The sequence below is a fragment of the Puntigrus tetrazona genome, chromosome 21, assembly GCF_018831695.1.
Source record: "Puntigrus tetrazona isolate hp1 chromosome 21, ASM1883169v1, whole genome shotgun sequence".
Taxonomy (NCBI): domain Eukaryota; kingdom Metazoa; phylum Chordata; class Actinopteri; order Cypriniformes; family Cyprinidae; genus Puntigrus; species Puntigrus tetrazona.
In genome coordinates this window covers 1,958,156-1,984,862 of record NC_056719.1, presented here as the reverse complement: position 1 = coordinate 1,984,862, position 26,707 = coordinate 1,958,156, and the positions used below count along the sequence as shown (strand labels likewise).

Below are 26,707 nucleotides of genomic sequence, written 5' to 3'. Positions count from 1 at the left end.
TGTGTGTGACCAACTTATCCTTACATACGTATCACCTTTATTTTATTATTATTTTTACATTTATGTTTAGTGAAAGTACTCAAAAAAACTGATGCTTATACATGTGTTTTTAACAGTCTTAATTACACACCATTCTTGTGTAATTTGTGCAGTACACAATAAATCAAAAGTATTAAAATATTAACAATATCAAATTATATGTATATATACACACACACATGCACATCTTCTTCTATTTACCTGCGGCAACCTTTCATTTTAACATCACTGTTAGATAACAGCATATTCATAAATGTGTTTATTTTATAACGTCATGCCTCTCAAAATTTAGAGCTGCAGCCCATTTCCATTTTCGTCCAACCGATATGGTTTGTAGAAACCTTTTTGGCGAATTACGACCATCTAGACATCTAACATCTTGCTCATCCAAAACAGAGGTATCTTCAAACAATCTTAGGTCCCACTTTGGTGGTAAAAAAAAAAAAAAAAAAATCTTTATTGGTTTAACAGTGAATGTTACAGTGTTTAAGCATCAGTTTTGTTTCTGGCATTATGCTTTTGCAGATGATTCTACCAGAACTGACCTTAGAACATCCTGTAGAAAAATCTCTTGCCTCCTTTGCACATCCTATACGGCTTTCTGTCTCAGGACTGGATCCATCCACAGGTAAGCAAGCAGAACAAATCTCCTTATACGCTAAACCGTATGTATCAGCACTTAGATATTGAGTTTTAACCTCACTGATGTATCAAAATAAGTTCATGCAACTTGTAAGTTTTCATGTCTGTTTTATTTTTGAATCTCTCTGGTTTGCAGTGCAGCGTTCTTTGTATAAATTCCCACCATCCAGGCCACGTACCATGAACCCGAGCAATTGGAAAAGGTCCCTCAGAACAACTGAGTCTTGAAGATTGTGGATCTCTGAATATGATGGTAATAATAAAAATATTTATTTTCTCCGGGCAAGGACCTTGAGCTATCTGATGACAACCCTAGATTGGGAGCCAAAAATAATGCTCAATAAATAAATGTATTTGCGGTTGAATGTTTATGCATGCATGCATGTATTTGTTAGTCTGCTTGTTTATTTCTTAATCCTTAAAAGTGTCACCAAGAAGCAATGCAAAAAAAAAAACATACTTTGCACGTGGTAACTCTGGCCACTAGGTGCCACTATCAGTATGAATTCAAAATTTCATAAACATGACATTTGAATTTTCACATTATTTCATCTGTTCATTTCCCTGCTCTTAACGTAGTCTGATGCAGTAAATGACCAAATATGAGATATATTATGTCATATTTTGCTAATGTTTAAGAACTGAAAAACCCAATCAGAATTAGACAAAAGTCTTTTTTTCTAGCAGGGGCTTTGTGAATTTAAACCAGAAATTAATTCGTAACTGTCTTTATATTTCCAACTAAAATTCCAATACATTTCCAATTATAATTCCAATTGTATTTATACTATAGCTCAGCACAATAAAATTCATTTTAGAACCAACATGGTTTAATTTTTTTTCTCATTTCGTATTTCGTGAAGTACAACAAGTATTTTATAGTATGTAAATTTAAGACAATTCATTATTTACATTTTCTTTCTTCCAAAACAAGGATTTTATACTTTTAAACATTTTGCCATTGAACATTTTAGAACATTTTCACTAAAAAGACTGTAAGACACCATTAAAGGAATAATTTACTCTCAGGCCGTCCAAGATGTAGATGAGTTTGTTCCTTCATCATAACAGATTTGGAGAAATGCAGCATTATGTAACTAGCTTACTAATGGGTTCTCTGTAGTGAACGAGTGCGTCAGAATGAGACTGAACAGCTGGTAAACACAGAATAATAATCACGTCTTAATAATGGATTTGTTCATTACAAACTCACAGATTTTCAGTTCACAAGACGCTAATTGATTGACCGCAGTCGTGCGGTTTAAATGTAGATTATTGCGATGTGTTTAGCAGTCTTTTGGTCTTTCAATCCGTTGGCACCCATTGAATGCAGGCTATCCATTCCATTGGTGAGCAAAGGATGTATAATTCTACATTTTCTTCAAATCAGTTCCAAGACATCTTGTACGGCCTGAAGGTGAGTCAGTTTTTGGGTGAGTTATTCCTTTAATTGCACATTTATATATATATATATATATATATATATATATATATATATATATATATATATATATATATATATATATATATATATATATATATATTCCATAACAAATAATTCTTTACTCACAGTTTAAAAATTTTTTTTTTTTTTTAATAAATGTATGGCCTGAAGGGGAGTAAATTTTAAATGTGTATATACATTTAAATATATATATATATATATATATATATATATATATATATATATATATATATATATATATATATATGTAAAATTTAGAATTAATAATAATAATAAATAAATATTATATATATATATATATATATATATATATATATATATATATATATATATATATATATATATATATATATATATATATATATATTCCATAACAAATAATTCTTTACTCACAACTTAAATATGTTTTATGTATGGCCTGAAGGTGAGTAAAGTTTTGGGTTTTGAGTTATTACTTTAATGGCTTTAACGTTTCCCACGACGACAATTTTCAGTTCTGCTATATATTTTTTATTAAATAAATTTAAATGTAAAAACTAAATATATATATATATATATATATATATATATATATATATATATATATATATATATATATATATATATATATATATATATATATATAACAAATAATTCTTTACTCACAACTTAACTATGTTTTATTTTGATAACAGAATGTTCCCTCACCTGAGAGGAAGCACCCACGTCAGCGTCATTGCGTCACGAGCTCATTCATCCTCCCGCTGCTGCATGTAGTTGTTCTAATCTCTCCTGTAGCGTGTCTATCAGCTGAGGTCCTCCTCCTCTCCTCCTCCTCCTCCTCCTCCTCCTCCTCCCCGTGCCGCAATCTCTCTCCTCTATCTTTAGCTCTGTACCACACAGGCAGCGGCTTAACGCTCTTCTTGAGTGGACGCTCCCATCTTTATTCGGGCCGGTTTGTCTCTCTCTTTGTAGCGTACGTTTAAGCGACCCACACAGATGTGGGAATGACACTCCGGAGCTTTTATCTGCTGTCCCGGACCTGAGAAGCGCAGTGAAGGATGTTGTTTTGGCCGAACCGGAGCGCACGGCGAGCCCGGGCCTCCCTCCTCCTGCCCGGGGTCTTGATCTGCGTGATCCTCGCCGCCGTCGGTGCGAGTATGCCGGGTAAGAGTCTGTCCGTCTGACATATGGTGGTGGCTCTGCAGCTTTTATCAGCTTTCATTCACCGTAGGTCATTTGTTTTAAACATTATTTGTGTATTTCACAGTGTGCGATGGGAAAACACTGTTTAAAGTGGTTTTAAAAATGTTATATCGTTGATTTTATGAGTTTGAATATTTGTTTTGAATTTCTTTTTCGGTTATATCATGTGTGGGTTATTATTAATAGACTTTTGTAGATTATTTTTGACAGAATAAACAGGATTCAGACTAGGTTAGCCCTAATCCTCTTGGACAAGTGGAAAAACCGAAGAAGGAAAAGATAAATTTAATGGAATTTCCTTGTGGCTGTTTAAAATTGTTTTAAGGTCAAGGACCCTTTGATAGACATTGGGATTATATACAGTTGCGTAAAACCTGAGCGTTGCATTTTAAGTCTGGGTTATAGTAGCTGCACTTGCATGCTTTTATTATGTTATATTATATCATGTTTACGTGGCACAACCACTGACATTTATTCTTGTAGCCTTTTAAAATTCAGCATTTTAATTTTATTCCAAAAAATTACATGTAGGAGGGATAGTGTGACTTTTAAATAAACTTCAGCTCCTTAATTTTAGCTTTTGGTGGAAGTTATTACTGCATTTTTAAGCCTATTTTCTTTTTTTCACTAAAACTAGTTCACGCGTTAATTGACAGTCACCCAACTGTACCACACTTTTTAGTTTTTAGGGATTAGAATTAATTAATTATTATTTATTTGTATTTTTTTACCATTCTTGTTCGGCATCCGGGGACTCATTTGCACTTTATTGGAAACTGAAGCAACAAGATCGAAACTATATTTAATTTATTTTATATGCTCTTTGAAGCAGTGTCTGTTCAGTGGCTCAGATGATCTTTGCCGTGGTCTAAGAGTTTCACAGTTGGCAGTGTGAACTAAATTGTGAGATGTGACTGCAGTAATGAGCACGAGCGGAGATTATCTGTCCGTGCTTTTTTTTTTTTTTTTTTTTTCCCAGACCCTTTTAGTAATGACAACAGCTGGACACTGACAGGACACTATCACACAGCACAGAGAGCACTCCTAGCGTATACAGTTGCCCGATACAACTGTAAAAGTCATCAATATTTATATTTCTGTGCTAATATCATACTTTCTTGCCTGCAATATCGCTCTAGGGGTTTTTAGTGTTCTGCAACATGTTCCAGGGGCTGAACAGTCTATGGCTTTCTCTCTTTTATCTCATGTCCCAGCGCCTAAACGTGTTTATGCATGTTTTCCATTGTGTTTGTTGTTCTCTAGCGTGTGACATCAAAAAAGCTGCCACGCTGAAGTCCCCCCTCAGGCTGTTGATCGCCACAGAATAGCATGTCACATTTCACACAGAAAGCCGCTAGCCATGCAGTCATTTCACAGATGGTGACCAGGCCATGTGTGGATAATCAGGCTCGTTCTCACAAAGGTGAACAAAGCAACCTGTAGACTGTTTATAAAAAGCAACCCCCAATCGGTGTCCTGCTTGTTTGAGGAGCATTCGTGAAAATTATCATCATTTCATATATGCCTTGCTATGGTATGATATGTAATGGAGTGATACTGATCATCATTATAGTCTTTTTATCCGTTCATACTTTTTGTTATGATTTGTTTTGTTTTAGTTTAGTTTTTTAGTATTATTTTCCATAAAATGGTCACCGATGTTCATCTATAATTTAGCCTTTTGACCAAATCAGGTTGATTTTTGGACAACATCGCATTCAGTGTTATTTTAGTAGTATTTATATGCTATTATAGTATTTGTTAATGTTTTGGATTTTAAAATTCATTTCAGTTAGGACATTTGTTGAGCGTTTCTAGTTGGTTTTCTAATTCATTTTATTTCATATTATTTAATTAATTATTATTTATTTTAATAAGTTTTTTTTGTTTAATTCAATTGCTGAAATGGATTTTTAATAGACTATTTTTTACAGTAACAGCTGATCGCATCGGCAGGGCGTTCAACCGTTCAATGCGCTGCAAAGACTTTTTCCTTGAAGAAAATATTTCTAGTTAATCTACACCCAAGGTGTGTATTTTGTTACGCTCATTCAAACTTGTCGTATTAGAACAAGGAAATGTTTTCCACTTATGTGTTTCAGGTACAACAGGGCCGTGTCTTGAGCCTTCTTTTATTTTGATTTGTGAGTTATGTTAATTGCAGCCTTTTGAAGCTGCTTTTAGTATAATCAAGTGGCAGGCTGGAAAATGGGCTATTTAGTCTGTGCACAATAGCGTACTAATCTGAAAAAAACTTGAAATCCGAACCTTAAAGTGCCACCTTAACCCAGTTCCCCGTAAAGCACGGGGTGAAATAGATAGAAATGAACCCTCCTGGTTCACATTTGAGGGACGTCCTCTTCACGCTATGCTGCAGTTTTGATCGCAGCTCGCTTTGTAATGCACTTACATAAGAGGTGTTTGGCTAACGTGAGGTGTCTGATTGCTGCATTGCTCTCTTCGGAGGTGATGGAGTGGATTGAGAAAAGGTTAGCTGCGTTGCTGTGGTAACCACAGAATTGGACCCTGCGTCTGCGGTCTCAGGGGAACGTGAGGATCTAAGGCTCTACAGAGATCTGGAAACAGCTTGTTGTCGCCACGATGATGATTTGCAGAGCGCACATTGAGAGCGGCGGCTTATCTCTGCGGCAGATCCCCGAATGAGGCCACGTACTGTATACAAACCCAGCCAGGAACCAAGCAGCTGCGGCAGCGTTATCTGTGCACTTCTTATAAAAACTAAAGGCACAAACAAACACGATCTACATGTTTAAATACGCGCTATAAAATCCAAACACACCTTTGAGTGCTCAGTAACAGAGAGCAAACATCCACCTTTAAGTCTTCCCGTTGACTACACAGGTTGCCAAGTGCTTTTCGATCAGCAGGGGCTTCTGATCTTCGCGTACTGTACGAAAGCTTTCTAAAACAAAATAGCGGTTTTCATTGAAGTGCTCTTTAATGTCTTAATGTGGGCATTGAAAGATGTGGGCGTAAATCTGGGTTCTCATTTCCTGTGGTCCGCTGCACTTCTTTCACTAATGAGGGTGTGTGTCATTATTGGGTTTTCGTTAATGACAATTAGGATCCAAGCCAGGCGGATTAGAAGAGACCCTCAGATGCTTGAAGCACAGTCCGACGTAAACAAAAGCTCTATTGTGTTGAATATGGGAGAGTTTTCCAGACGCAGTTGTTGACTTTTGTTTGGTTTATTGCGAAGAATGACATGCAAGAAAAAAAAAAATCATGCATGCTATTTTGTTCCCTTGATTTGCTAAATTTGTGCACATGATTTGTTATCGATTTATCAGTTGTGTGCATGATTTAGAAAATTGAAGGAACGAAATAGTAAATCGTACGATCGATTTAGCCTACTATATTTTTTTCTGCATGTCACGTGCGGGGCTCCGTAGTTTGAACTCTTTAGGCATGTATTTATTTCCTCATTTTGTACGGATACAAGTACTAAGGATGTGAGCTGCACATTTATTTTCAGATCTTGGTTTTAGTGGCCTATTTGTATGGTTGTAGAGCAATTATTTCGCTATAGGCGAAGGAGATGCCTGGTTAGCGTCATCTGTAGTCACATGTCCTTTTGCTGTATCTAGAAATCCCACAATCAAATATTTTATTGCTGGAGAACTGAAGTATTAAAATGATTCTACATCCAGCTGTTATCTTTTACTCTGTGCAAATGAAGAGTGGAAGCCTGCCTACTATACTACACATCTTAACTCTCACACACATTCATTCAAGTGATTAATTTAAAGAATTAAATTAAACTGCATATAATACACTCTAATGTGCTTTGATGTTTGATTAATTAGCATATATAGTGCATATATAATGTGTGTGTGTGTGTATGAATATACACTGCAGTTCAGAAAGTTTTCTTTAAAGATATTGGCTTTTAATTGTATTTAACAAGGATGCATGAAATTGTGACAGTAAAGACATTCATAAAAAGATTAGCATGTAATATTTCATATTTGATTAATTAAATGCAGCCTTGATGAGTGTAATTTTCAGATATAAAAAAGTCAATTTTGAGATCACCATTATATTTGTGAATTTTCATATTCTAGAGATGGCATTTTGAGCGTTGAAGCATGTTTGTGTGAAATGTAACGCAGCCATGGTTACCATTCTGTTCAATCCGGATCCAGATGTAATCACATTAGCACCTTGCTAATATAGCCAGACAGCATAGTTTCCATAGCAGCAGGGATTGTAGCTCGTTCCCATGAAGTTAATAAGTACAGAGAGTGAGAAAGAGCCGAATGGATGGAAACGGGTGAGCCCATGGCCTGTAAGGCTAGGAGTGTCTCACAGAAACAACTTCAAAGCTCTGTTTTCAGATCAAGAACATTGGATTGAGAATGCATGTTTGTTTGAGCTGTGGATATTTATGACACGTCACGTTGTGTGCTGTTGCTATTTTAAAGGGCTACTTCACTCCAAAATGAAGATTTTGTAATTAATCACTTACGCCAATGTCATTACAAACACACAAAAGCTTGGCTTGTGACTCTCCCATTGACTGAACACTGTCAAGGGCAAGAAAAGTACAAAGTATTTTATGAAGCAACGAGAATACTTTTTTGTATGCAAAGAAAAAGAAGTAATTATTCAAAAAGTATTCTAGTCGCTTCATAAAATAAAGATCGAACCACTAATGCAGATGGACTATTTTTGACGACGTATTTAGTACTTTTCTGGACCTTGGTCGTGTTATTTCATTGGGACAGTCACAAGCCTCCCGAATTGATTCAAAATTGTGTTCTCAGGACAAATGAAAGGACAATATGTGGGTTAATGAAAAAATAATAATTTCTGAGTGGAGTAACTCTGTAAGTGATGAAGACGGGTAAAGAGTCCTAAGCTGTATCTCTACCCTTGAATATAACCAAAACTTGGCTTTTAGTTTGTTTTACTTGGACCAGAAAGCCATATAACATACCTTATAACATAGCGATGTTTTAAAAAGTGCTATGAACACTGTAGCAAACGCATAGTGGTGTCGTGGCAGCAGTTTTTCCATTTCCTTGCATTGTATCTTCAGAAAATATTAAGTCTAGGTTAATAACATGAGTTCGTCTGTAGACATGGAAGAGAGCCAAATTAAACCAGAAAAACAACTGGCCCTTAGCTCGACTTTAAGTGGAGCAACAGGAAAGTCCACACAATGGGAGTTTCCCTTTATCCATCCACACTTTCCTGTTCATGGCATCTCCTATCGCTATTGCAAATTATTATCTATCTTCATTTTTTTTCCCATTAGCTTTATTGCTTCTTAACAGATTTTTTAAACATTTGTGGCCGCTTATGATTCACATCCTACCTCACAAAGTAAATGGAAGCTGTCAATATTGCCACGTAAGCGTTTTTCTGTTCCCGTGCTGCAGGTCTGTGCTGATGTTGGCTTCCTTCCCGCTCAGAGCTTGGTTAATGATTTCTGAGCCAGCAGCAGATGGTTAGAAATATTCGGTTTTAATCCAGCTTTATGATATGCTGATCTTTTTACGTAATCATGTGTGCTTTTCCTTAGTCTAGCAAATGACCAGAGATGTTTTCACAATCTTACTTCGCAGCCAGCTGAAAAGTTTGATATTTTGGCCAATACAGATGCGTTCGAAAACAAAAAGCACAACAATGTGTTTACAACCAGTTAATTATTTATATTTGTTTATTTATTTAATTATTTTTATTAATTATGCAAAGAGGAATCTGTGCATTTTTTTTAATGTGAACTGGTGTGAAAAGACCAAATTGCTATACTGCGTGATAATTAATTAATAAATTAATTTTATACCATGTTAACTATGTTTTGTGATGAAAAATGTATTTTATTACATGGACTTGCTAATTTTTATTGTATTTTAATTAAATCATTTACAAATAGACAATACCTCGTTACTTTTAATGTCACATAATCATGTTGCAATAATTTATTAATTTAGATTTTATTTTATTTTTAATTTGATACTTTCCGAATAGAAAATACCTAATCAAATTATGATTATTATTATTATGAAACGGGTCATGTATGCTATTTTGTAGCATCAAGTTATTAGTACAAAATACTTCTTACTATATGAGCCATGCTTGTGAGCCGACAAACACACTAGCGTATCAGTTTATTTAGTTTGATATAATTATATTCAGTACTATATTATATTAATTAATTTTTTTAATGTATTTTATATTTTAAAGTTGTCTTTAGAAATGACCATGTTTCAGATATTGTCCAGTGGTCGGTTCTCTTTTCTTTTGAAGGTCTTCATGTCATACTTGACTGTACACATCAATGGCCGTCTCATTTCTATTAGCTAGTCCTTCAAAGAGTCCAAATAAAATTATAAGGTCTGTCAGGTTTGACTTTGATCAGTCAGTGATTTTAGATGCACTGGCGATCAAAGCATCTTCTCCAGAAACATTATGGTTTGTGATAACGGTCTGTGAGCCCTGTTAGCTAAAACAATGGGGTTCTATACAAAAGAGATCTCAGTGGGGGTTTCTTGTACATGCAATAAGTCATATTAAAAAACAGTAGTCGAGTTATTTAAATAGAAGTGCACTTACTGCAGTGTAGCTTAAAAAACCCGTTGCTTCCAAATTTCCTCTTTATTTCCAAGCACAGCTTGAGCTTGAGGTTGATTGTGTAAATTAATGTCCCTGACCGGCTGGAGGTGGGCGGCCCAGCGGGGTGTTTAGAGGAATGTGCATCTCTCACATGCACGCATACAGTTGCACCTCATTAGTCAGTTAATCTCAGTTCTCATGACTCCTCGTCCAGATTTAAAAGCAATCTGGTGGCGTTTTATAAAGACTAATGAGAGACGATGATGTCTGTGAGCAGAAATCAATGCATATTGTGCAGAAACATCTGATAAAAGGCACAATGATGATCGGAGCTAATGGCAAGATGCTTGCAGGGATCGTTTCAAATGCCTGTGGCACATTATATTGATTTTGACATTGATTTTTATATGCGGAATGTCAAATATGAATATGAAATGCCCAAGTTTCTGTTGTTGAGATCAAATGTTGCCAAAAGTCTGTTTAAACTATTATATTTTTGTCATAAATTAATCTAGTAGAAACTGTCCGACAGGTTCGATGACATACTAAAATCATATATTGCAGTGATTATTTTAAAGATTTACAGATTACAAATTTAAAGATTACCAGTCAAAAGTTTGGGAGCAGAAAAAAAAATGTAAAGATTAAGATTATTATTATTATTTGTTAAGAATGTACTAAAATGATCAAATATGGTGGTGCAAATTAAAAAATTCTATTTCAAATCAAATTGAATAAATGGAGGCTTCGTGAGCATTTCAAAAATATTTTCAAATTCTTACAGACCTTATTTTTTTGAAAGGTAGTCCATATGTCAAATATTTTGGCGTGCGTTGGTCGCCACTTGATATATATATATATATTATATATACACACTGCAGAATCTGGGACTTGATATGAAATTGTTTGTAGTCTATTAATTTGTTTTCCAAAATGCCTATTAGAACAGAACATATGTATGTCTACTGTATGTACATTTCGAGTGTGGTGTATGGAAGCATTTGCCTTGGCAGGGCACTTGTATGCTTTCATAACAACGTAGAAGTGCTGTTAAATAACTATTGTTGCCTGGAAACACATCATACTCAAGGTGGCTTGAGAATATAAACTGTAAAAATGAAAAGTATCATTTGATATTACACAAGTTTGTCTAGACCATTAGTCCAGTTTCACAGTCCAGTGAAACTCTATTCTCCTTCAAGAACAAATTGTAAATGATTGCTTTATGCTCATTGAAATTCTTTTGGGTGGAAAATGTGTCATTGTTTGATATTCAGCTTTGAGTTTCTACTGACGTCTGCCTGATGATGATGTCAGAGTGACAGATAGAGATCCAGTCATCACACAACACTGAACCGCTTCTTCTCTGCAGCTGAAAATTATTTTCCGATTTTGCTTGGAAGGGTCTTACTACGGGTAAAAATACTTTATAAAATGCCTATATTTATTGTGCTATCTTATAATATTTTAAGGAATGCCTACTGTGGTATGAGCTCCCAGGTTGTTATATAATGGAATATGCATATGGATTTATTCTATTTTATTTTATTTAGATTTATTTTATTGATTTATATGATTTTTTTGCTTTTAGCTTTATCATATAAAATTTCAGGGAATGCCTACCATGGCATAGGCTTCCAGGTTTTTAAAAATAATGCAATATGCATATTTTAATTTGTTTTTATTTAATTTTATTTTATGTTGCTTTATTTATTAAAAAAGAAATACAACCCCAAATACCATTACTATTGTTTAAAAAGCAAATGGCCTGTTTACGATGTAATGGAGAAATACAGTACATTTTAAGTTCTGCAAAAGAGCACTGTATTAATCACATACATTTATAATTTTTTTTTTTTTTTTTTTTTTTCACAAAAATGGAAAAAGAAAACCATCCATCGATAAGGCTCACAGAAGGCTAAAGCTGAAATGATAAAACAAATTACTAAAATAAAATCAATTATGTTTAAAAACTTTCAGCTAGTTAGTACGACAGCATTTCTTTAAAAATCTAAATAAACTTAAATTAAACAAAAATCACAAATATTTATTTATACTATAATAGTATACCAGCAGCACTAAAATGACACTGATCCACCATGAAATCCTCAAGCACAGTCACAACACACACACACACACCTGCTGCTGACCCAGATTTCTTCTGCACCCCCACAGGGTGAATTACACAGAAAATTGAGGATTTATAGAGAAGAGGAGCACATATGAAAAGGTATCATCGAAGAGAAGCAGCTGAGATTATGATTGCGTCTGCGGACCGATTTTCATCATTCAAGCATGTTTGTACCGATGACTGACGTCTAGAGTGATTGAGAAGCAGTCAAGGATATTAGGCAGCCTGAAATCAATAGCATTGATGTCACTGGGTACTTCAGATGCCATAACCATTGAATGCTTTTGAGGCTTTAATCATTTTTCAGGTTGAAGTAAAGCTCCATCGACAGCATCTGTGGAATGCTTTACGTCATGTCCTTCAGCTCTGTCCTTGTGTACATACACGTGTAATGTGAAATTGTCCAGATTTACTGGCTGTGCATGAACACGAGAAGAAAATAAAATATATGGATATACACTCATGTTTTTGTGGGGTTTTTTAAACCTTGTGATGTATTTGTTTAAGATAACTATTTTCTATTTTATTAATTTTGTTTAATTTTCATCTTGTGATGGTCTTTAATCACATGATCCTTCAGAAATCATTAAAATATGTTGGTCTGCTGTTAAAGAAACATTTCCTCTTATTATCAGTATTGAAAACAATTATTCGGCTCATATTTTTGTGAAAGAGCACAAAATATTTATTGTCTTTTTAGTGATATAAAATGCTTGCTTTTTCTTCTAATCAATTTAATGGTTTTTGTTTAATAATAATAATAATGTTTTTTAAAACGAGCATCACTCTTAATCTGTAATATTTTCCAAACAACCGATATCAAGAAATGTAATAGATTTTAAAGAGACTTGATTTTGTGCTATACATACTATCCTTTAAAGATACTGAGTATTTAATGTGTAGTGATATACATGTTCTTTTTTCTGTTTCATAGTTTGAAAGAAGAAAAATAAACTTTAATAAACTGATACTTTTTTACTTGCAAAAACAACAACGACAATTAAAAAAACAAAACAAAAAAAACATGAATCTTAATGTTGGTGTGACTTCAGAGGGAAATTATGACTTTTAATGAACAACAGTTTTTTTTCAGCACCTGGTGCACTACTGAATAATGATTTTAAAGCACATAAATATTCAAACACATGACATGTGACGTACTTTTTTTTTTTTTTTTTTTTTTTACTGTTTTTTTCTGTTTTCTCAGCGAACAAGTGCCCCGATCACATAGACTGTGCCAGAAAGGGGCGGCACTTCTGCAAGCCTGGCTCCTCCCACTGTGGCCCCTGCCTCTCCCCATTGGCGGAAGATAAAGCGGGTCATTGTGTTGCTCACAGGACACACTTTCTCCCACACCACCACCAAGGTACGAAGGCTTTCACGCATCCACCCTACCCTCATTATGGCTGCTGTGTCACGTTTTATTTAGCACCTATTGTCTAATCTGGCCTTTGCTTTGGTACATCAACAAACTGAGTCAGACGGCACAGAACCGTTTTCTCGAGCAAAACGCCGTGCATTCATTAACCGAACCCTTGGCCCGTGACTAATGCCTTCGTGAAAGAAGAGATGATGTTAATGGTTTTAGGCCGCAGATCCTCCCTTCATCTGGCCTGTGCTTTTGCTGTCATTTCTATTGGTTTTGCGTGGAGCGTAATCTCTTTCTGTCCCTCCTCGTGTGGCAGAGGCACATGACTGAATTTAATCAGATGGATTGTAAGCATGCACGCGTGTGCCTGTGTGCAGCCTTGGCTTTAATATAATTCGCATGTGAGCGCTGCATGCCCTGGCAGAAATAAATAACACTTCTTTTTTTTTTTTAAATCTATTGCAATGCAGTAGTCTTAGGTGGAGTTACGCCTTTATAATAAATGTCATTTTTAGCAGCATATGCTTTCAGAAAGAAATTTTTTGTCTTCTGTAAATGATTATTAATCGTTTATTAGGTTTTATTAATGTGCTATTATAGCTGAAAAATCAAATGGTGATCTGATTTTTATAGATTTTGACACATGCAGCATAACAGTAACTTTAATTTGAACTATAAAAAAACAATAGTTCTTAAATAGTTTTTCAAATGAACTAGTTTTGTTTTGAAATGTAATTGTTTATAGATTACAAGTTCCAAGCATCCATTTAAATTACTTTATTACTTTATTAAAGTAAAGTAACCGATTACATTTGATTCGTTTTTTGTTGCTTACTACTTTTCTTAATTTTAAACAATGTTTTACAACCATTTCAAAACATTTAAAGCAGGCACGGTTACCAAAAATTGGGACTCAGCGCTGATTACTGACTTTCACTTGAGTTATGATTATATTAATGTCATTTTATTATCACATGCACCACATAATGAGACTTTAGCACCTCTTTACTTACTCAGCTATGACAGGAAACACTGGCATCTAACAATGCCTTGGACAAAAACAACTAATCGTACACAGTAAAGCGTATACTTGAACCCAAAGAGGAAATAAAACGGTTGAATAAGTAGTATTAAGTAGTATTCTGGGTCCAAATCTCCTGAAACATTCTTCATAAAAAAAACGTTTTTTTGTGCATGAAATGTATTAGTATGTCATGTGATACGGTTACGTGTGATAAATACTATATAAAAATTCTTGAATATTTACATATTTGAATAGTTTATTTGCCAAAACAGATAAAAAAATGTATAAATCATGTTTAGTTTTTTTATATATTGTCATGTTTTCATTAAGTTAGCTGTATACTTTGTTAGTTATCACTCTTTAAAAATTAGAGTTAATTAGATCTAGAATTAGAATATAAGTGTGTGTGTGTGTGTGTGTGTGTGTATTTTATTTATTTATTTTTTTTTAAACATGATTTTTTTTACATTTCTTAAAAGAAATTTAATGTTTTTACAAATTAACTCTTTATATACTATTCATAATACAAAATGTTAAGATCCATTAAAAACAGTTTCTTTATGTCGAAAATACCCTATTATTATTATGCAGTTTAAAATTTAGGGGATTTTAACTGAATATCAATTTGAAAAATGTATAAAATCTTCAAAAGAAATTACAGATAAACGGAGATCTATTTATTCAATGCAGTTTTGCCTCTTAACACCTTTACCTCTGATCTTTTGAAAGCTTTGCAGAACGGTCTTGGAGCACAATGTTACTCAATGTTGGATCAAGGTGGAACCTGCTGTTAAAGAGTTTACTGAGCAAACAGCCCCGTGTCACAAGTCTCTTTGCCTTGATATGGTTACAAGTGAACAACACGTGGTGCTTGAGTTTTAAAGAACAATACAAATTCATTCGGATTTTAATACCCCATTATGTTTTTGAAATCCTACTTTTTTTCCTACCCTTGAATTTGGGCCACACTGACAAGGTATTTAACAGCCATCAGCTAAACCGTCTGCGACTAATCATCATCTGTCTATGTAGGTCAGAGGCCTGATTTTTGCAGCACTCATCGGACAGAGAGAGAGACACCAGACACAAATAAACAACTTTTAACACATACATGGCTATGTTAATTATCATATTGATTGAAAGGACAGACTGTCTGGTGGTACTGCTTGTGTTAACCTGCACATCAGTGAATGGCTTAGAATAACTGTACTTTGGTTGTTTGATTTGAGTTGAATTTTAATTTTCAGCACTACATTGTTTTTAGATTTGAGCACTGTCGAAAACAGCCAGTAATCACTGACCACTGCATTTAGTAAAGCCACCACTAGATGGCAACATAATCGTGTCCAAAACTTCAGAGGTGTTATATCCTGATTAATATAGAAAGATGGATTATATACTAACACTAGAAAATAGTGTCACAAATCACAAAGATTTTTGGAGTATGCACTAATGCAGTCTTTATTTACTTATTTTTTTACTACTTGCAACTTTAAAGGTTAAATAGTCAAGTTTGTGAAAGAGTAATATGTCTCAACGCTGCCATTCATGAAAAAAACGAGAACATTTAGTCCAAAATTGTTAGTAGATTTCACAAAAACAGCAAGTACCACGTGACGTTTTTTACTCCTATAATATTTTTGCTTTATTTACAACTTCAATTTTTTCCTTCACTAGTGAAGTGCAGAGTTATAGTTGGCAATAAAAGTGTGAAAACTGAGTAACATTATGTTAGATTTAAAGTGCGCCTATTATGGGTTATGAAAGGTTCGTGTTTTGGGAGCCCCAAACAACAGGTTGGCAAGCAAGTCACATGATGCTAAACACTTTTCTTATAATATGTATTTATTTTTACCTTTTTGTTCAGCAACCCCAAACAATTTGTTTTAAGAATAATTTTTCCAAACACCTCTGTCAATCGATTGATTTTATTAAAAGTAGTGTTTGTGAGCTTTTAACACTCAAAAATTCTCATTTTGTATTTTTAACTGGTGGGCAGGCGATATGCCAATGTTTTAAAAAAGGACTGATTCAGTGATTCAGAGTTGTCTCTTCCTTTTTTAGACAATAGCGTTAACTTCGCAGGATGTTTTCATTCGCTTAGAGCTGTGTATGAATCTCATTTTAAAAATCCACAATAGGGGCGTTTTAAAACGACTCTTTCTTAATACGCTTTTACACAAAAATACTAATTAGATTTTCTAGTAATAATATGAACAATTACAGTTCTAGTGTTTACAACATACTTTACGCATGTAAAGTTGTGGAAAAAGTTCTCTTACTCTTCTAGCACCTACTGAGTCAAAATTGAATCAAATTGTTCAGCCGCTTTAGTCAGGCTGGACTGTTTGTGAACACCCCCTTTATGCGTAAAGCACAGATGTACAGGTTGACTTGTCCCTAAAAACAAGTACAGATGGTTTGAGCCGCCCCTTCGACACCTGCTGTGGTGTGTGGGGTGCTCAGCCAGAGATATGTGCTGTTCTATCACATCAGTCTTGTTCCAGAAGGCAGATGGCCAGTCATCTGTAGACTAAACACAAACCTTCACGATAATAAACGGTAACTATCGACTGTCTGCACTGATCTGCATGATACAGTGCTGAGGAAAGTTTCGATATTTATAGTCCTGTATGGAAATGTCACTTGTTCAGCAGCTCTTTGCAGCCATAAGCTGTGTTCGGTATGCAACACCTTACCATGGCTGTTAAACATATCTTTGTTAAACTGTTAAACATATCTTTGTCAATGTGTTTCACTTATTAACACAAAGAGCTTGGAGATGCAATAATTGTTTTTAACTAAAATGCCTTTTAAATAAATTAAATATTTATGTACATTATATATGTTATTAATGTGCTGTTATATGTATGTTATTAATGTGCTGTAATGTGTGTGTGTGTGTGTGTGTGTGTGTGTAATTTTTTTTTATTTCAATATAACATATCAACTATATTTTCACTATATTCTGTGTACCAACTGGGGCTTTTTATGAAATTAAGAGCTGCTTAATACAGCTTATATTTGCTAAATATTCTATATTACTTATTTGTTTTTTATATTTCATAAAATTAACCTTCTAAGGCTGAATGATGTAAAGATATATAATATTAATTTATTGATGATTTATAATTTACTGACTAGTGCTGCTGAGCAAATTAATCAACATTTCTGAAATATTCAATATAGTTTTATGCCATTATAAAGTGTTTTATAAGTCTTACTATGTTGCTATATGTTTAAAATTAAATAACTCTTAGTATAGAATCACAAAGAGAGAAATTCATTTTAATACTGTATTTAAAAAAAAAAAATTAAGATAAATGACAACAAGTTTTGATTCAGTGAATCAGTTGATTCACTCACTCACATCAACACACTACTTTTCCTTTTCTGAATGTTGTAGGAGTTTGTTGCGTTCTTGCGGGTGAGAGATAATGAGCGATCACACACCCCCTCTCACTGGCCACACACACACACACACACACACACACACACACACACACACTCAGGCTGGTTGTCAAGAGGGACAATCTTCCATAGTCTTGGAATGCAGCTTACTGTCTGGCCAAGCGTACCATTAAACCATGTGCTGCCTTTGTTTTCCCTTTAAAGTGTGTCAAACAAACAACACTCTGGCACACTCTCGCTCTCAGGACACACACAGCCCACTCATCACACTTCCCTCACAGATATATATGTGAATATTTACCGTGCTTCGTAACATATTTTCAATACAACTGAGACTGAGCTCAATTTATTATGAAGTACAGAAAAAAAAATTTGTTGCCTGCTCAATGAAAGAATCAGCTTTGTATTTAATGTTTTCTTTCTTCATTTCCACAGCCTCTCATCCTGACGTCGATGAAGAAATCGACTATCTGTCCTCCGTCATTGCAAAGCAGCAAATGTCAGAAGTCAAACAGCCAGGTTTGAACTATCTTCTCTTAAGATCTGTGTGGTTATGGTTAGCCGGGTAGTGTAGCGGTTATAGTGGTCATGATTCATAGCATACCCTTGTGAGCTTTGCGTCCTGCTCACACTTTGCTGTGTGTGAAGTTTCTGTTTTAATGTAGCGTAAAATAAACAAGCGGTACGTTCGGATTGCAGAAGCAATGCGGCTTAGTTAACGATTCATCACATCACACCCACTCACAAAATATGATTTCATTGCATTTTTGCTTTTGACAAACAGTAAGGTGAAGTCCTGTATTATTTCATCACGAGAAAAAGTGCCACAAAGACATGATTCTTCTGATCCAGATTAGAACGTTTTGTTCAGTTCTGAACTCGTTTGTAGGAATGATTCTGAACACGTTATTTTACGCCTAATCCTGATTTTATGGGTTAAAATTATGGCCAGGGACTTAAGATGATGCCGGATGTGACCCAGATGTTTCCTGCTACATCTGTGAATGTTTTACTAATTAAAAAAAAGCACTTCAAAGCTTTTAATTTTTTATTAAAATGCAGCTATTATGGGTAATGTAAGGCTCATATTGGAGAAAAGGTTATTTTATCAGCTCCAACAGCGGTACCCGGTGGCAAAGAATGAATTTGCATTTGCATTCAGACCAAGGAGATAAGACTAACACAGGGCTGTCTAAACTCGGCCCTTTAACTTGCCTTAACACACCTGCATGGGAGTTTCTAACACGCCTTGTAAGAATTTGATTGGCTGCTTAAAGTTTTAAGTTGACACATGAAACCGCTTCGGATTCGTTTCATTGATACATGATATCTTTCTTTTGAGAGACAATAACTTTCACTTACACGGCGCACTTTCACATAGGAGGATGTTTTACACACTGCATGAAAAGTCATTTCAAAAATCCGTAATAGGGGCACTTTAAATATCGTGCATTAAAGCTGAAACTTATGTATCTGAAAGCTATATAATTAGAAAAATCTTAATTGTTAATTTGTGGGGGGGAAACTATGTGATGGTAAATGTTTGTTTGTTTTTTTACTGTGCATCATGAAACTATATACAATTTTTTTTGTCTTTGTCTCTTCACCTCCTCTCTAGACTCTCGCTCGCAGTCTACTCTGCAACACCAGTCAGAATCGAAACAGAAAAGTCTACACAAACCCACCACTGCAGAACCAACGACCAGCGGCCCATCCACACCAACGCACCAGACCCCTAAAACTCTCCAACCGGTCACAAACTCGTCCGACCGCCACGGGCCAATCATCTCCCCCCACTCCTCCAGAGACAGCCTGCTAGTCCGTATGTGTCACTCAGCTTCTTCTGATTTTATTTAAAGCCTAATTACGATCAATGTGTTGTGAGTTGTTATTTATTTTGAATCATTTCAATATACTTTGGCCCCGGTTTCCACAGAAATCTTTCTGTGTCCCATTTTGAATGCCATTTACTGGATTTATTGTGGTTTGGCTGACCTGCCTCCCCGACAAAGATGGCATTTAAAAGCAGGCCAATCACATGATGTTTTGTACTTTTATAATTGGCTTGTCCTTAGATGTTGGGACACTGTGAGCCTCTCCGAATTATATATCGAAACGTCTCTGGAATGTGTCCATTTAAACACTTCACGCACGTACCTTATTTTCGATGAATGTTCTGTATATGAGAATGCTCCTCATAGTTTTTCTCGTCTGTCTCTGTCTCTCTTTCTCTTTGGGAGCAGTGATGATCTCTTTATGCATTATTGTGGGGTCCATGGCGCTCATCGTCGCTGCTGTCTGCTGGATCAGGTGAGCTGAATCTTAATTATTTTTATTCGTCAGTTTGTAACGTCAGTCTAAACCTTCGTCATGGCCTTGTAATGTGTTTCTAAAAACATCCTGTTCAAACTAATGAAAATAGCTTTTCTAAATAAATTAAGGTATAAATATATATTTAAAATATATAAATGATTTTTTTGTTGTCAGTGCATTATTTTTTATATACTTTTTAGTTTTTGAAATAATAAAAATAAATATTATATTAGTATTAAAAATGCATCCTTTTAAGTTCATTTTTCATACTTTGTATTTCTATGAAATTTTAGCTTGATGTATTATTATTATTATTTTTTTTTTTTTTTGTCTTTTACAGGTTACAGAGAGAAACTCGTCTGGCTCAGAAAGTTGATTACCCTGCATTTCATGCTGCTGGTGCCAATCATAATCATACTTCAGTAAGAGCATTCACATATTTAATGACAGTTCACACATCCGGGAAAAATACAATAAACACTTTGACACTTCTTGTAATGTGTGTTTATGTCCACCTCTTTCCACGTTTTAGTCTGGGGACAAAACCCTGCTCACAGTGCTCAGATGTATCACTACCAGCATCAGAAACAACAGATGCTCTCAATGGAGAAGTAAGCACAAAATGTGATCCCTTCTCTTTATTTCACTTGCTTTAACTCTAGCATTGTCTCTACTCGGCTCTTTGTCCCTTCAATTATTTGGGCCTTTTTATCACAAGTTGCTGTGAGAGAATGCTGACCAAGAACATGAACGTAAAAAAGCATGTAATTGTCCTTACTCATTTCCTTTCTTCTTTATACTTCGTTTACTTCCACTTTCATGTACATATATGCACCGCACTTGGTACGATTCATGCTACGAGTGTTAGTTTGAACATACATATTTTGAAACCATGACTTTTTGTATCGTGATTTTTTTTTTTTTAACGTTTGTTTGAGTGTGAAGTTGTCTAAATCCTCCTTTTCGGCCCGGCACCACTTTTCTAGTTGGATGAAGTTTTGGTTATGAAACGTAAAAACATATATTCATATGCTATTTTGAGAAGCTTATTACATTATATGTGATTACATCACACGAAAGCTCTTCACAAGTTCTTTCTACTGACAAAAGTGCTGTCACACACGAGTATACAAATTTGTAATATAACAATTTTTATGTTAAACGCAGGCATAAAGCAGAACCTAAAGTGTCAGAGTCTGGGGCCACATCAGATGAGGAGAATGAAGTGGGAGATTTCACTGTGTACGAGTGTCCTGGACTGGCACCGGTGCGTAAACAGTTTTGTATTTAGCATGTATTTTTATGATAATGTTAACACAAAATAAATTTGAATAATTCAAATATAATTTTTGGTTAAATTTAAAATTACATTTTTTATTTTATTTTTTACTAAATTTGTTTTAATGCATGCACATGTGTAAGATTTTTCCAAAACCATTAGTCTTTTAAAGCTGAACAAGGCTGTTTATATATATATATATATATATATATATATATATATATATATATATATATATATATATATATATATATATATATATATATTTAAAAAAAAAATATATATATATATATATATATATACACACACACACACACACACACACACACACACACACACACGTATATGACCGTTATGTATTTTGGTAACTTAGTTTTTTTGTTTTTCCTCTCTCTAGACTGGAGAGATGGAGGTGAAAAACCCACTGTTTGACGACTCCACCTTACACTCCCAGAGAAATCACAAGTGACCTGGACACACACACACACACACACACACACACACACCTGCATACTTTTAGAATAGGTCTAACACGCCTAAAAGCATTCCTCCATAGGGTGAAGCTGCATCTGTTACACCACACACAAATGAAAAAAATACACATGACTCTGTTTTTCCTGGAAAATCTGTCCTCGGAACAAAGTGAGAAAAACACCCAAACTCTAAAGATACCGAAGAAGCGGCGGTGTGTAGTCAATCAGGTAAATAAAAGTAAAAGACAGCAGTGGTTAAAAGGTTTTTCTTTTACTCAGATGCACATATCTCGACTCACCACGCACCACAAACTCTCAGTGGAAACTCAGACCGGCCTTTCAGTGCGGTTTCTTTACACCACATCTTTATTCTTCAAGACTGGTGTTAGTTTTCACTCACTTGCTTTTTATGTCACCTCCCTTTTAAAATCATTTCTCTTTCGGGTCTTGTTAGGAATCTTTATAAGCATCTTTTTCTGCTAGATGTACTTTTTTAACAAGGCTTTATGTTTTTTGGCAAAGCTGCCTCTAAATGCACCTCTTCTTATTATTGTGTATAAAAATACACAGTGCTCTCTCTCACACATTAACTTGTGTTATTTGTCTCTCCTTATCTGAGTATTATTTTCTTATTGTCAACTTTCGGTTGTCTTTACCAAAAAACCAAATTCTAAAAAAAGTTCAATTCAAAAGTTATTTAATTTTTCACATTAGTTTTTTTCCCTATGTTCTTTAATGTTGAGGCTCTTTCTCCCTCTCCTATTTTTCTTTGTATTCCTCATTAAATATCAAATCCATTTTATCTAATGATATAATGGTTGTGTCAGAAATTGAAATACTAGTTAGACTGAAACAGAGAGATGTTGAGGTTCCTGTGCTCAAATCACTTTAGTGTAAATAAAGAAATAAATAAACTTAAATGTATTATATAGTACTTCCTTGACGTGTGTGAGTGAAGTTTTTGCAATTACACTTTTGCATACATCAGCTGTGATAAAGGTTGTACACTAAAATTCTGTCTTGTTTATACATTTTTTGTCATATATAATCAGACATCATTGAAGAGTTTGGGGTTATGAAAAAAAAAAAAAAAAAAAAAAAAAATATATATATATATATATATATATATATATATATATATATATATATATATGAACAGTAAAAGCAGTAATGTTGTGAAATGTTTTCTAGTTTAATATATATTTAAATGTAAAGCTGAATTAGTTTACATTAATTTAAAATGTATTTATTAAAAAAAAATATTTTGTTTTAATTAGAAAAACTTTACTGGCCCCAAACATTTGAATTGAATTGAAATGCTATTTTCAAATTATTATGTTGTGCTATGTCACAAAAAGTGAATATTCAGACCACAGGTGTATATTAAAGAATGAATAAATTTGATTATACAGTTAATGACTTTTTATACTTTTATGAGGTTAATATTATAATATATATTTATATAAAGCCTCTAAATCTGATATCTGTAAGAAAGGTTACATAACATACATTACTGCAAGAATCAAGTTAAGTTGTTTGAATAGTGTTGCATCAGCTATATATCAAGGACTTTTGGAAAAAGGAAAATGATAATAATTATGTTTGATCTCAAATCCTGAATTCTTCTGAAACACCTGTCTCGCGCTTCATTTCTGTTGATACTTGTTTTAGGTTTGTTTGTCTTCTCCAGCTCATCCCAACTAAACAGAACGTGGGTAAAGGAGACACAACCTCCCCCAGTATAGGTTCTTTTCTGCGATGGGCCACTTAACTGCTCCATAAGGTGTGGTTCAGAGCAGCCCATCACAGATCCAGCCTCATTGAGGTGTCTGTGGGGGGAGAGCCATTAAAGGCCATTGTAACTGTGAATGGTGAGGAAGGCAGCCATAGGCCACCCGATCAAGATATGTGGGGAGAGAGGCAGTAGTCGTCAGCAGGGTGTCAAAAGCAATCAAAAGGCCATCGGACAGGTTGTATAAGTGAATGGGGCAGAGGGAAGAGAGGTCACATACCTGTTTATCAGATACTAAAACCTAAATGTCGTTTTTTAAAAATAAATAAATAAAAATCACATACTTATTTTTCCCCACACTTTGGGCCTACATTAAGCAAAATTTATAGGGCACTATAAAATGATTTATTATGACATAACATTATACTACATGCTGCATCTTGAAATATTTTTATGTATTTATATTGCTTTTATCATTATTATTCAGAGGAGTACAGCCAACAACCGAGAGTTTTATACTGGTGTTGGTATACTATTATAGTTTTTTTTGTTCTTTTTATTTTTGTATTTTCCATATTTATTTAGTCATTTTTGTTAGTTGCTACTCTTTTATACATCTATAAAGGTTTTTTTAATTTTTAGTTGTTTTAGCTCACCAAGTAACTGAATAAAATGTTGCTTTAGCAAATATTTCAAATAAAACATTTTTCTCTTTTTTTTTTTAAACTAATAACCCTGTTTCATATAATACAAGATGCCATGATATTTGATCTCTGCAAAGTTTTAGTTATTTGATTAACTTTTTATTAGTGCTGTGAACCAATTAATTATGCATCCAAAATAAACGTTTTTATTTACATAATATATGTGTGCGCGCGCTGTTTATATTTATTATGTATATATAAATACAAACACGTGCTTGTATACATAATAAATAAACACAGTACACATGTTATGTAAACAAAAACCTTTATTTTGCATGTGATTAATCGTTTGACAGAACTACCATCCAAATATTTTGGTTAAATATTAATAGGCTTTTTTATATAGACGCATGTAAGAGCTTTATGTTTGCTTTCCCCGCATTTCCTTCCTCCTCAGATTGTGATCATCAAACGCATCATTTCATCTCAACTTGCATTTTACCACATGTCCGCCCTTTTGTCAGCAACAACATTTGGTTCCCACATATCTAAAATAAAATTCTGATGCAGAAGTAACCACCGTCTGAAATGTTTTAGCATGCGTTACACGTAAACATGGGTGGGGCGATGCTGTCGCCCCGTATTACTGAACGTCCGGTTGAACAATAAAGTTTTGCCGCCTGTAGATCTTGCAGTACACAAGCCTGCAAACGGAGCCATCTGGGAGTGTTTTTCGCGGGCTAATCCTGGTTCTGCTGTCCCTCGCTGGGCCTGTTCTCATCTATCTCCACTTTCTCCTCCTATGTCTGCACTTTACATAACAATCCCCACCCAAGTCCATGGGCCACCACAATGCCTGCAGCGGTGGTTTGATGTCTTTTAAAAGCTTTGACTGGCCCCGGAGGCCTCCTGTGTGTCCTTTCCTAGGCTTTGTGACCGGAAGAGATGGACAGCTCAGTTGTGACCTATAGCTCCTGGTCTGAGAGAGTGTGTTTGATGGCAGGGGGTTGATTGTTTTAGGTTGGAGTTGGCTGTGCTTGTGCTGATGCTGTGTGATGCTCTGGGTGGGTGGCGAAGCTTTAGGGAGATTAGAATAGGAATCAAAGCAGACTCATGGAGGCACATTTGTGCATAGTAGTTATTTCGATCATTTTAAATCATAGATTCAGTCTCTATGATGACATGCACTTTAACCATCCTACACTTTTTTCTAATCAAAATATAGCATTATTTAATGTTTTGTTTAATTTTAAAACACTTATTAACCTTACTACTACTATAATTTTATTTAAATATAGGGCACTGTTATTTGAATGTTTTATTTATTTATACATAGTGTGTGTATGTGTATATATATATATATATATATATATATATATATATATATATATATATATATATATATATATATATATATATATATATATATATATATTGTCCAGTGTTCTTGTTATGATTATTTATTATATAAAAAATTACTTTCCAGTACAACTAATATCTTAAGGACGCTGTTAGAGAATGTTTTACATTAAGTTTTGGCCTTATTTATAGCTTTTAAAAACGTTATGTTGTGAGAATGTGCCTCAAAAGGTCCTAATCTTGTCATTTTCACAATTTAGAAGTTTTAAAACTTTTTTCAAAAGGACATTTAGTCGATAAACAACATGCCATTAAACTACAGTACAATGCACCGAACGTCAATAATTAAGGTCTAAAACGGTCCATTCGTGATAGTGCGTATAAATAGGGGAAAATGAAGGTCGGCGCGTATGTTCTGCTCGTGGGCTGGACGCGTATCATATGTACGCGAAAACTGCTTATAATATGCACGTGCGTGCAATATGAACGCCAGGATCGATTTAGCGTATCAGCACCGAGAGGTTTCGTTTTTGTTTAGTTTTCGTGATTACATGTGTGCACGTTGATGCTGGAGAGAGAGAGTTCGGGATGTGCGTCAGTGAAACTTTGTGTAGTGTTTGCTTCAGAGGAGGGGGTAGGGGCGGAATCAAAGGGTTGCGACTTATTGTTCAGCGCTGAAAGGCAGCTAATGGCCGGCCATCGCAACTCTGGATCTGGAAGCGGCGGGGGGCCTCGGGCTCTTCTGGCACAATGCCTCCCCCATCCACTTTCCTGCGGCGCGTCTTCCTGCCGCAATCTGCACCGATCGGCTCGGTCGGGGGTGCACAGCTGTATCGATGAGTCTGCAGAGTCCTTCCAAACTGTAAACGATGCGTAAAGGCTACACTGCGTCTTAGCCCAACTTATGCCATGCTATTTTATATCAGGCCAATTTAAGTGGCCAAAAATTTGCATTTATACGGAATTCAACGACACTTTTAAGTGCTCTTGAATATAACTAGACTTTATCATTTCAGCTAATCTACTTTTTAAAAAAAAAAAAAAAAAAAGACAGCAGCT

The 26,707-nt window shown here is 34.7% G+C and overlaps 1 protein-coding gene and 1 long non-coding RNA gene across 2 annotated transcripts; one reads left to right on the top strand and one right to left on the bottom strand.

The window, feature by feature from the left end:
- Positions 1-772: 772 nt before the first annotated feature.
- LOC122326018 lies at positions 773-2,940 on the bottom strand. Its single transcript, XR_006247411.1, has 2 exons — positions 2,834-2,940; positions 773-993 (listed from the first exon to the last, which is right to left on the bottom strand). It is a non-coding gene; the product is annotated as an uncharacterized LOC122326018 (long non-coding RNA).
- Positions 2,941-3,039: 99 nt separating this feature from the next.
- On the top strand, positions 3,040-22,847 carry npdc1a (neural proliferation, differentiation and control, 1a). The gene is given in 10 exon segments (XM_043220692.1): positions 3,040-3,292; positions 13,252-13,410; positions 18,284-18,367; positions 19,467-19,670; positions 20,092-20,158; positions 20,502-20,583; positions 20,694-20,706; positions 20,709-20,772; positions 21,329-21,428; positions 21,838-22,847. Coding segments are annotated over 10 exon segments (951 nt in total). The 5' UTR covers positions 3,040-3,186; the 3' UTR covers positions 21,910-22,847.
- Positions 22,848-26,707: the final 3,860 nt, after the last annotated feature.